Here is a 12771-nt window from a genome sequence, read left to right as displayed (position 1 = left end):
CTATGTACAATGGTAATTTTACACACTGAATACTTAGTTGTACCTTTGCCAGTACATATCCTTTCAGTGACACCACTTTTCCAAGTAGGTTCATACAGTAATCTTAGGAGGCTTAAACATAAGTCTTTTAATTTAGCTGTGTACACTGAGTCAGGAAACAGCAACAACACTGCCCCCACATCTACCTCCATTTTAATTGTCTTCCCTTCTATTTTGGGAAAGATCCAGAATTGATCGACATCTCCTTGGAGTGATAAAACATTTAGCTGTTCTGCTTCTTCCGCCATTTCAGCTGACTCCGCGTCCCCTTCCTGGCTGGCGGCATACACTTCATGCCTTGTCTTCAGTTTAGTTTCTCTCTGATTCCTCTCTTTGTCTTCAAGTTATGTTCCACAATTTCGGGCAATATGCACCACCCACTTACATCTGCAGCATTGGGCTTCACGAGTCCAGCATGTTGATCCTTTGTGGCTACACATGCCACATCGGCAACACTCTGCAGTTGGCACAGTGTTCTGCTGCAGTTTGGCTATTTTATGAACTTGGGCACTGACATCCAACCATGTTGCTTCATTGGTGGCCAACTCTATCATGGTGGCTATTGCAAAGGCTACTTTGAAGTTTTTGTTGGACAGCTTTGTTTCGGAGGCCTCAGGCTAAATAGTCCCATAAAGCATCTTGAAGAAACCCATCAAGTTTGCAGTGTTCTGCCAATCTTTTAAAAACGGCCACAAATTGAGTGATGGATTCTCCCATCTGTGTCCCTTTTATAAAACGGGAAACGTTCCCTATCATTATTCGCTTGGGTGCAAAATAGTTCCTGAACAACTCACAGTTCCCCAAGGGCTTTCTCAGCGGGCTTCTCTGCCTGCACCAGACTTCTTAGTTTAACAAACATCTTATTTCCTATGATACTCAGAAAGACTGCTACCATGAAGTCTTCATCCACTTTATTGACTTTTAAATATAAATAAAAATGCTCAGCATACAACGTCCAGCTCTCCTTTTCTTCACTGAATGGTCCCATCACTCCAAATTCTCTTCCTGCCGGCAGGAATCTTTTCCTCCATTTGCAATTCAATAGCAGCTCACAGTCTGAGTTTTCATGCTCTTCAGATCAGATGCTCATTTACTGACTATGCTAGTCGTGCTCTCACTACTCTTCTCAGTGACCACAGCCCAAGTATCCTTGCAATCGTTTTTCCATGACGATTTCAGTACTCCTGATTGAGAGCTCCCTCCTTTATTCTAAATGTCGACTGTAGCCCGGGTTCTCACATGACCACCGCCTTTGGCCCATTTCCTCACAAGTACCTTTTTTTGAGGCATCGAATGCAGCCTGAATACCCTCATGACTGCTTCCCTCGATGCCTAGGCCTGTCTCCTGCAAGTCTATCCCACTACCTCATCAATTCATGCCATTTTCAAAATCTGGGCGACGTCAGATCTTCCTTCCTTCGTCCAAAATCGGATAGTAACATGTAGTCTGTGGGCCGTGACTCAGCTTCATTGCCAGTTATTATGGTTGAGGTCTTGTTATGGACCATAAAGAGACCACAAGGTAAGTAGGCGTAGATCAAACATTGTAACAGTAGCAAGTCAGTACAAGGCTGCTCTAGCAAGCTCCAGTCAGGATGGAACTTGTGACCTGAGTTACCTGATCTGCTCTCTAAAAAGGCATTACCCAACTACATACAAAACATGATCATAATGTTGGATTTCCAACAGGCTCAAAGGGCCAAATATCCTCCTCCTGCTCCTATTTTCTTTGTTTCTATGACGCCTAAATCCCGCTACGTTCCAGGTTTCTGTATTCTTTCTCCATTTAAATAATATTCAGCCTATTTATTCTTCCTACTAAAGTGCATTACTCCCCAGCTTCCTACATTATATTCCAAGTTTCTGCCCACTCACCTAACCTGTCTATATCCTTCTGTAGCTACTTTATATTATCCTCACCACTTGTCTTCCTGCCTGTTTTTGTATCATCCACAAACTTGGCAATAGTCCATTCACTTTCCTTGTCCAAATTATTAAAATATATTGTAAATAATTGTGGCCCCAGCTTGGAGCCCGGTGGTATTCCACTAGTTACAGATTGTCACCCTGAAAATACACCTCTATTTTCCAACTATCTGTCTTCTATCAGTTAGCCAATCCTCTATCCATGTTAATATAATTACACCCAACACCTTGGGCTCTTATCTTATTAAATAGTCTTTTGTGTGGTACCTTAGTGAAAGCTTTTTGGAAATCCAAGTATATTTCAACACTAGTTCTCCTTTTATCTATCCTGCTCCTTGTCATCTCAAAGAATTCCAATAATTTGGCCAGGCATGATTTCCCCTTCAAAGGAGCCATGTTGACTCTGCTTTGATTATATTATGCATTTCTAAATGCTCTGCTATTACATGCTTTATAATAGACTCCAACATTTTCCCAATGGCAGGTGGTAAACTAACTGGTTTTTGTCTTCCTCTTTTTTTGAATAAAGGTGTTACACTGGCAATTTTCCAGTTATCCGGGACTTTTCCAGAATTTAAGGATTCTTGGAAGATTATTACCAGTACATCTACAATCTCTGTAACTACTTCCTTTAATATCCTGGGATGCAATCCATCAGGTCCAGGGGATTTTTCAGTTTTTAGTCCCATTAGTTTCCTCTAGTGAGTGTTGTTGAATTTATTTCCTTCTGCTTCTGTCTCTTGATTATTTAGTACTTTTGGAATATTAGGAGTGTCTTCCACCATAAAGACTGACTCCAAGTATTTATTTAACTCTTCTGCCATTTCCTGATTCTTCATTATTATTTCCCAGTCTCATTGTCTAAGGGGCCTATGTTCACTTTGGCCTTATTTCCTTTTTATTCATTTAAAGAAGCTTTTGCTAGTTTACCCTCATCGTTTATCTTCTCCCTCTCAATTATTGACACTGAGACTCATTATGTACAGATTGAAAGGAACTTTTTGCTTTAGTCTTTGCCTGTCATAAATTTCATGATCTCATATGGGCACATTGTAACTACTGAAACAGATCACCAGCCACTCAGCTTGAAGAAACCTCTCTACACTGCATTTGCTTGGCTGAAATACATGATACTAAAGTTGCACTGCATTATCAGCATTATCTACTAATATGTTTTTTTGGAATCATGAACTTTCAGAGCACTGCTCCTTCCTCAGGTGACCTGACTCAACCTGGACTTTAACCTGGTGCTGTGAGATTTCTTACTAAGCCCATCCCAATCCAATGCCAACATCTCTACATCATGTCTACAAATGTGACAAGTAGCTGTACTTGGCTGATGCACTCTCCGGAGTCTTCTTACCCACCATAGATCAGGAAATCACCACAGATAATACCAGGAAATCCTGCACTTGACAAACACAGATGAAACTTAGCAGGTTGTTAACAGTGAGGACACTGGTCGCAAAAAGATTACAACATGACCAACTAGTATAATCCCATGGTCAGGGCACCAACGCAGGCTGAACAAAAGAATTTAGAGCTTTATCACCACTTCACTTAGAACTGATTTTTGAAGTTCCCCAAAAAAGGGAGGAAAGAGACATGATGTGCTATGCACCAGCTGCTACAGCTTCATCTGTACCTCAATATATATACAACAATAGTTACGCATTTTCAGTTTGTTTAATAGCATGACATACAATAGTCTGTACATAGTTTCCTGCTGTGCACACTTTTATGCCTCATGCCATTGGGTATCTCAATTAAATGGGGAAGAAGTAGACCAAGTGGCCATGTGGTAAGAGCACAGTGTCTTCCCTAGGATCTTGGGCACAAGTATTGAATATAGCTGTTGAGTTTAGGAATAAATGACCTTTGTTGTAAATCCTTTATGTCAGTGATTTAAGGAACTCACAACATTCTACACATATGGTCCTCTGATCATCTGGCTCTATGCTTAACATATTGTGTTTATTCTCACAAACTTCAACAATTTAATGTCTGTTATCAGGTTATAATGGCATCTAATATATATTCCCTCAAATGTACTTACTTTGCAGATTTTTGTTTAATATATATGAGCGCTTTAATATTAATAGATGCTAATACTATTAGGAATATTGGTTTTCCTATTTGCCCTACCTATTCCAACATTTGGTTCTCACTGGCAATTATTCCATGTATCTCTTTCCGATCTCAGCTAGCCATCTGGACAAAACATAGTGCTACTTTATAGGAAGTGGGGATGAAAATCAAGTAGTGAGGCACCGTGCTCCAATTGTGCATAATCTAGCAACCAATTCCAAAGCATTTGTATTGGAGTCCTACAAATTGTTTTTTGTCAAGCTGATTTTGAAAATTATTTGAGGAGAAGCAATGACAGAAATATGAATAAATCTAAATGCTTTTGCCAGCAATGAGCCAGATGACAACTTGTACTTACCCAAAGAGAAGGGTGGAAAATAGCTCATCAAGGTAGTGTAAGTCCAATCACCTTCAAATTCCCTGCAATTAAAACAATCCTTTAAAACAAACAGCCATTGCAATAATAATCAGAATCTCTGATTTGTATTCATAGCTCAGAGCTCAGAAGGAGACCAGTCAGCACATTGAAAACATGCCAGTCCTCTGGAAAATCAATTTAGCAAGTCCCTGTGCCACATGTGTTCTCAGTAAGAATTCTCACAGCACCAGGGTAAAGTCCAACAGGTTTATTTGATATCATGAGTTTTCAGAGCACTGCTCCTTCATCAGGTGAATGGAGTGAAAATATGAAGTATGATGTCAGAATATGTGACATCTTGTTTCATAAAACTTAAATTTACTCACTCGCCTGATGAAGAAGCAGCACTCTGAAAGCTTGTGATACCAAATAAACCTGTTGGATTTTAAGTTGGTGTTGTGAGACTTCTTATTGTGCCCTTTCAGGGCAGCACGGTGGCACAGTGGTTAGCACTGCTGCCTCACCGCTCCAGGGGCCCAAGTTCGATTCCTGGCTTGGGTCACTGTGTGAAGTTTGCATGTTCTCCCCGTGTCTGCCTGGGTTTCCTCCAGGTGCTCTGGTTTCCTCCCACAATCCAAAGATGTGCCGGTTCGGTGGATTGGCTATGCTAAATCACCCTTTAGTGTGAGGGGGACTAGCTAGGGTAAATGCATGGGTTATGGGGATAGGGGCTGGGTGGGATTGTGATCAGTGCAGACTCGATGGGCCAAGTGGCCTCCTTCTGCACTGTAGGGATTCTATGATTCTATGATCTCAGTCCAATGCTGGCATTTCTACATCATGGCTACCATCTGTTCCCTGTAGTGCTGCATTTTATTCCCCTTTGGGTAATTATCAGATTCCTTTTTTAAAGCCATGTCTCCACCACCCTTCCAAACAATGCATTCCAGACAGTACGCACCCTCTGCGTAAGAAAGCATTTCCTCAGGTTGCCTTTGGTCTTTCACCAATTACTTAAATCTATGTCCTCAGATTCTCTACCCTTCCTCCAATAGGAGGAGTTCCTCTCTATTTTATTTGGACTCTCATTATTTTGAACACATCTATCAAATTTCCACTCAACCTTTTCTATAAGGAAAACAGTCCCAGCTTCTCCAATCTATCCTGGTAGTTGAAGTGTCTAAACTCCAGAACCATCTTAGTATATATCTTCTGCATCCTCTCTGAAGCTTTCACATCCTTCTTAAAGTGGAGTACCCAGAATTGGATACTGTACTCCAGTTACAAAGGTTCATCACAACTTCCTTAGAGATTGTACTTTTAAAGCAGTACAAATATGAAGCATATGACATTTCTTACTGCTACTTTGTGAATTTGCACTTAAGGAGAAAAATGTTAATATTTGAGACAGTTGACTTTTCTAGGTAACACAGACTTTTTCCCATATTGTTCATTTGAAACATCCATTTGGCACCACAATCACATCCCATATTGCAAATGTTGCATGATACTGTGCTGTTGATTCCTAACTCTCTTCCCCAGCGAGTTGAGATATCTTTTGAACCTTTAGTAGCCAGAGATTTTGAATCTACCCAACTCGCCTTTGCCAGAGATGTAAAAGGATAATTAAATTCCAACAGGATAAACTTGTACTAACTATTAATTTTTTTAGTTTTGGGGACAGGAAATTCTTCCTTCAATTGTTTGGCAGTGCGAGAGCTGATTACTGGGATGAACTGCATGTTAACAGGAGTAGAATTCAAAATGAGGAAACACAGAACAATAAATTTCAAGAGGGATACAGTTATCAACCGTGTTTAAATGCAAATTGGTCTTGCATGTTAAATCTAAAGTTTTTTTTGAGATATGATGGCAACATTAAAGAAAATGTAATGCAAAATATAGTTTTCAAGTGCATTCACACAGTGATGATCAGGAAGAGGAATCTTATCTCTGAAAAATGTAAGAGAAAATGTGAAATTGATGTCAGAAGATATGACATTTTGTTTCACAAAACTTAGATTTACCCAACACCAAACGGTCAGGAGGTGGAGATGCTTACTTGAATTTATTGTTCAACATGACATCATTGCTGAAGCCACAGTGAGTGAAGAATTTGACTGCGTTGCTATCTGCGTGCGTCACAATGGCATCATACTTTCCAACAACTGCAGGATCCTGAAGTATCTAGAGGCAAATGTCATCATTCTGATTAAATAATTTTCTCACCACACTAGTTTAATTATAGCTATAATCAGGGCAATTTATAATTTACTCCTCAGAGGAGCTACAGGTGAAATGTTCCTAGAAACATTAAAGGTGAAGTCAAAACTTGATATTGCTTGAACGACTTACAAAATGAGTTAGGTTTGGCTCAATGATAATATTTTCACCTCTGAGTCAACAAGTTATGGACTTAAACACTATTCTAATGACTTGAGCACACAATCTGGGTTGATACTTCAATGCAATACTCAGGGGAGTGCTGCTGAGTTGAAGTTGTTGAACATCTAAATGTTCAGGTGGAAATAAAAGATCTTAAGGCACTATTTGAAGATCCTAACCACCTGCTGCACTATTCTGTTTGTTCACACCATGCAGTTGGTTCTTTTTTCAATCACCTATACTGTGCTCTCTGGTTTTTCACCCCTCTGTCAATTACAGAAGGTGGTTAGGCTCTCACTGCTGTTAGCCTAATCAGAGGGCCAGCAGCACTGGAGCTTCACAGCCATAGCAGGTGGTGCCCTCACTGGCCTTCAAAGGCTGGTGGGTTCAATCAACTAGATTGATTTTGGTCGTGATTGAGGCCTTTTATGCACTTATTGTAGCATGGAGCCTCCAGCTTCAAAGATGGTGATATTCAGCAGGCCAATACTTTGATTGTTATGACAATTTTATTCTTTTATTTATTAACTTATGTTACTCCAAGATTCTGTAAAATATACACTCTAAAGTCTTAGGGCATGATTTTCCAGCTACGCTTGCCTCAAAACTGGAAAATCTCACCCGAAGCCAACGGACACTTGCATGGTCTGCCCCTGCCCACTACAATTCTCAGGGTGGGTGGGACAGGAAAATTCCCCTTTAGTTTTTAATTTAGATTTGCATCAGTTTATTTTTCACTCAAACTTCTGTGAACAAACTTTTACATCGTGCTGTCACTCAGACTAAAGGAAAGGTTAAGTTGATAATAGAATTGTTTTTGATTGCACTGACCAGCACTGAATCAATTCTCCATTTCCAATACACTTTGCTCAATCACCAGTCGGATTCAAAACATGGCACTTGCTATTGAGTGTTTCAGTAGAAATTATAATACAGTAACAACGAGCAGGTAGAATTTAAGGAGGAAAGTAATTCTATTCATCAATCTCAACAGACTATGGGAATAAATAGGTGATGAAAACCTCTGGAAACATCTTTGATTTCTATACTTGTTTCATCATTATCTCAATATCATTTTTTTTTACTTTTAATCACTCCTCCTCTCCATCCTATCACACACCTTACACTTTTGTTACTTTCCTGGCCAATCCCCGCGCCCCCATATTTCTCTGAATCTGTATTTTCTTAAAAGATGTTCATCTTGAACATCCTTTAGTTCTGATGAAACTTATTGACCTGAAATTTTAACAGTTTCTTCTCCACAGAAACTGCCTGACCTGTTGAATGTCTTCCAGAGTTTTCTGTTTTTATCCCAAATTTCCAGTATGCATTGTAATTGTTTTTCTCATTATTAAAGATAAACTTCTGTTTGACCTATCTTAAAAAATGTCAGCACAATTTCATGCTTAATGCATGATAAAGGTTGAAGAATTGATGAGATGGTGAGAGGAGTCACAAATTGCCGACACCCTAAAAACTGAATGGATAAATTTAGCAGGTAGTGTGGTACTCAGAGAAGTAGATCAGGATGCCCACATTTAATACTGTCCTTATCAGTTCCACGCTCTATCAATTTCAACCAATCCAAAACTCAACTGCATATTATTATGATGGCCACAAAGGTCATGGGGGATCATCAATAGATCTCCCTGTGAGCTGCCTTATTGAGTGATCAGAAACATGTCCAATGGGAAGTGACCAGTGGGGGTTACCCTACCAGGCCATTGCTGTAGGTCCCAAGCTGAAGATCTACCTGAGTGTAAGCTGCAGGCATAGCCCTTCCTTTGGTGCACAATAATGGGTGTTGGTTATGGGCAATTGTTGTTTGGCTGAATTACTACATTGGCGATGAGGAGAAATTTTTTCTCTATCTTTCCCTCTGTAAGTCAAGAAACATCTCCAGTAAGAAAAGCCCATTATATCTCTTGTCAGGAAACTCGAGTTCTGTGATACCAGCGAGGAAAACTGGGTCCAAATTCACTGAGTACATGCATTACTTTTTCCACAAACTTGAAAAGTAACCACTCCAATTTCTAATTTATCACCATTTCAGTTCCAAATAAACAACATTCTTCTCATCGATTTATAACTCACTTTAAATATAGTTAGCAATCACAGATATCCTTGCTTTAATTTGGGTTAATAGCCTGGAAGTTTCACAGCGATTTTGTGGTGAGAGAGCAGCTTGCAGACTTCTGGCTTTAAACAGCCCCTGCCAGTAAACTAAAACAGAAAGTTGCTTCTCTCTCTCTAGCTCCTCCCATTAACCAGATTATTACATGATACCTAAACAAACACCCCAGCTTCCATTTGTTTAAGCAAAAAAATCCTAGGGGAAATCTCCATTTATAAACAGCAGTCCAGTAGTCTTCTGTTAAATAAACACTACATGGCTAAAATGAGTAGTCATCCTGCTTTCCCAGCATCTGAGCTACATGTCCCCGGTTACACCGACTGCCTGCAAAAAAAAACTGAATCTCAAAACACTCATCTTAACCAAAAAAAAATCACAGCATCATCACATCTCCCACTCATTCTTGTACTGGGGGCACAGGCCAAGCTTAATGGGGACAGATTGGCTCCAGCAGATCTGGCTGGACTAGTTGGAGATCATCAGGCTAGGCATGGGAGGACTGTATGAAATTATTAGTAGATACCCTGAAGTTTTTCAGAAGGGCCTGTAAAAAACAAAAGGAGCCAAGGCCAAGTTACATTGATCCAGGTAAGCCAGACCAGTCCCTTACTCTATGCTGGACAAGGTGGAAGCTGAACCAGGGCGCTTTGAAAGTTTGGATATAATAAGGCCTGTGCAATTTGCAAAATGGACCATGCCCATAGTCACTGTTCTTAAGCCTGAAAAGTCAGTTTGGCTGACTTTTGGAGATAATAAACTAACAGTCAATTGGATCTCTAAATTCAATAGGTAAGGCATGTTCTGAATTGAAGATTTGTATGCTAAGTTAACAGGTGGTAAGACATTCTCTAAGTTGGGCATGAGCCACACCTATCATCAGCTTGAATTGGAAGAGTCCTCTGGGAAATATGTAACCATAAACACACATACGACACTCTACCAGTTTGCCCTTTGGAGTTTCATCAATGTACCATCTTCCAAAGAGTTATGGAGAACATCCTTCAAGGGCTAACCAAGGTATACCTAGATGATATCTTAGTCACGGGGACTTCAGAACAGAAGCATTTGACCAACCTAGAATAAGTCTTGCAAAGATTTTCCAGAGTGGGAATTTGCTTGAAGAGGGATAAATGTGTTTTCCAAATGGCCAATGTAACCTATCTAAGCTACCCAGGAGATGTCAGGGCTTACGTGCAGTAGAGGATAAGGTAAAAGCCGTCAAGGATTCACCAACCCCAAGGAAAACCATGGAGTTAAAATCCTTCCTGGGATTAGTCAATTATTGTGGAAAATTTATCCCAACTTTCGGTTCATGCTGTCCCCTTGCATGCCCTACTTCGAAAATTTCAGAGATTGTCCCGTGAAGCCCCACAGGCAGAGGCTTTTTCTAGAGTTAAACATCAGTTACTGTCATCCAACTTATTGGTCTATTTTGACCCTAAGAAAGAATTTATATTAACTTGTGATGATGGGGTTCGTGTGGTGTTGTCACATCGCTGGAAAGATGGAATGGAAAAGCGCATCGCGTATGCCTCCAGGACTCTTCGGATGCACAGCAAAGATATTCTCAAATTGAGGAGGATTGGCTGTCGTATTTGGTGTGAAGAAGTTCCAACAATACATCTATCTTCAATGGTTTTTTTATAGTTACTGACCATAAACCCTTATTGGGCCCCTTCAGAGAGGACAACGCCAACACCCCCATTGCCTCTGTTCAGAAACAATGTTGGGACTTGTTTTTTGATAAGCTACGAGTATGTTTGGAATACCACCTTGGAGCCTGCATAGATAATGCTAACACACTGAGTCACCTCCCATTGCCCACAAGCTTGGCTCCTGTACGAACATTGGAAGTTTTGGATTACTCTGAACCTTTTGGAGATCTTGCCAAGGTCAACAAAGCAGATTAAAGCCTGGACTCAAAAAAGATCAACCTTACCCAAAATTGGTCAAATGGCCTCCTTCTGCACTACAGGAATTCTATGGTTCTATGAAATGAAACTCTATCTCATTAAGTAAGCTGAACTTAGTATTGATGATGTGAGGATGGCGTCATTCTTGGAAGTTCCGAGTAATTATTCTGCCTTCAGGACGCTGTTCAATATTAATGGAACTGTCTCCTTCAGGAGTTCCCTCTTGGTGCCCTCCTCGATGTCTTCTTTATGCTGGTCGTCCATGCACTCCACTGCCAGTTCCTCGTCACATGGGAGCACCAAGTTGAGGACAGCACAGCACTATGATGTACAAAACCCTTGGAGGGCTACACAGATGGGCTCCCCCCAACCAGTTCAGGTACCGGAATTGCATCCTGAGGAGGCTATCATCTGCTTTGCTAGCATGTAAGTTGCTATGAATCTCAATGTAATGAGTCTCCACTTTGTGCCTTCCACATAGGTGCCATCAGCCATGTCCTAAGGGGATAGCCCTTGTCCCAAGGAGCCAACTCTTTAGCCACTGCGCTCTCTCAAAAACCCCAGGAATCTGAGAGCGGCCTAGGATGCAGCTGTTGTTGATGCTCCCTGGGAACACAACTGCAGAATGTTCTTGGCATTCTCACAGACGATCTGTACATTCAGGGAGTGGAATCCTATGCACTTCATGAAGGAAGCACCATGATGCCATGGGAGCATAGAGCCACATGCACGCTGTCAATGATTCCATGCACTTGGGGAATCCAGTAATGTAAGCAAATTGCATGGATTAGGTATCTTAAATGCCCTTGCCCAAATTGCTTTGGTTACCTCCCTGATCACTTACATGCGGTAGATTGGGAGATGCCACAGAGGTTACCAGTGCAGCCTGAAAGGAGCCATTGTGTAGAAATTCAGAGTGGCTGTCACCTTCTGGCTGATATGCATACCACCTTCTTTCACTGTTGTGAGCACCTTCTCAATAAGCTCTATTCACTTACTGTCACCCACAAGGGGCAAGGTGCCACATGAGCTTCTCCCAACTCCATGCCACATATGGGTGTCTATCTTGGAGACCTTTAGTTGCCCTCAGGACTCCTCAAGGATGTTAACTGAAGGTCCCTGTGTGCACACCTCCAGGGCGGTGGGGGCAGAATGGGGAGCATGTGGGAAGGCCAATGGGTCCCCTACTGCAACAGCACATGTTGGAGCAGGGTTGTCTGCTGACCTCTGAAACCTCAGCCCCTTATATTGGGTGTAGTACCTCTGTGAGTTTCATGAGTGAATATTGGGTGCAAACCATGGACTTTAAAGCATTGGGGCTTATGTCAAAAGTGTTATGTCAAAAGTGAATTGTTTCGCTGACTGTACTCAAACATCATGGGTTGTATTTGCATTATTCATGGTGAAAGAAGTTTTGCAGTTAGAAATGAAAAACTTAATTCATGCAGTGCTACTTGTTAATAAGAACTGCTCAATATAACTGTGAGCACCAATCAGTGGCAGAATCATAACTAACTATATGGGCATAATTGACTCATCCAGGAAGGCTTGGGAATGTTAATAGGAAAGTGAGAAAATAAACATAGCACTGATGGCTGTGATAGAGGAGTATCTGTGCACGTGTAAACACTGGGCACAAATCTAACCTGTCATATGCTGAACTTCTTGAGCCCTCAGCACATTGGATTTGTCCAAACGTGAATAAAACTGCCCCAATAACCATGTTAAAATAGATTGTAATGTTAATTATTTGATTTCAATATTAACAAGACACTTTTTGCACAGAATACAAGGAACTTGAATTCTTATTTTGGTCACCATACTATCTAACCTAATATGTCAAGTAAAACAAAAACTGCGACAGAGATGGATGAGCTGATTATTGTCAAGCCTCCAGATTACACTTGACATGATCATAAACAATCTAT

At 40.8% G+C, this 12771-nt stretch overlaps 1 protein-coding gene across 5 annotated transcripts in view; it reads right to left on the bottom strand.

Annotated features, from left to right (window-relative positions):
* The window catches only part of LOC145342018 (uncharacterized), a 296566-nt gene that overhangs the window by 79484 nt on the left and 204311 nt on the right, over positions 1-12771 (bottom strand). For all 5 annotated transcript variants that reach the window (XR_013886488.1, XR_013886489.1, XM_080187154.1 and 2 more), the window contains exons 6-7: positions 6474-6598; positions 4412-4473 (exon numbers count right to left, since the gene is read on the bottom strand). Coding sequence is in view for 3 of the 5 variants with exons in the window: in XM_080187154.1 (XP_080043280.1) it covers positions 4412-4473; positions 6474-6598 (187 nt within the window). In the remaining 2 variants the exon portion in view is untranslated. The remainder of the gene's footprint in view (positions 1-4411; positions 4474-6473; positions 6599-12771) is intronic.

Source organism: Carcharhinus amblyrhynchos, chromosome 4 (genome assembly GCF_965287045.1).
Source record: "Carcharhinus amblyrhynchos chromosome 4, sCarAmb.v2.hapA, whole genome shotgun sequence".
Lineage (NCBI taxonomy): Eukaryota > Metazoa > Chordata > Chondrichthyes > Carcharhiniformes > Carcharhinidae > Carcharhinus > Carcharhinus amblyrhynchos.
Note: the sequence above shows the minus strand (reverse complement) of the source record. Positions and strands in the feature narration are given on the sequence as shown.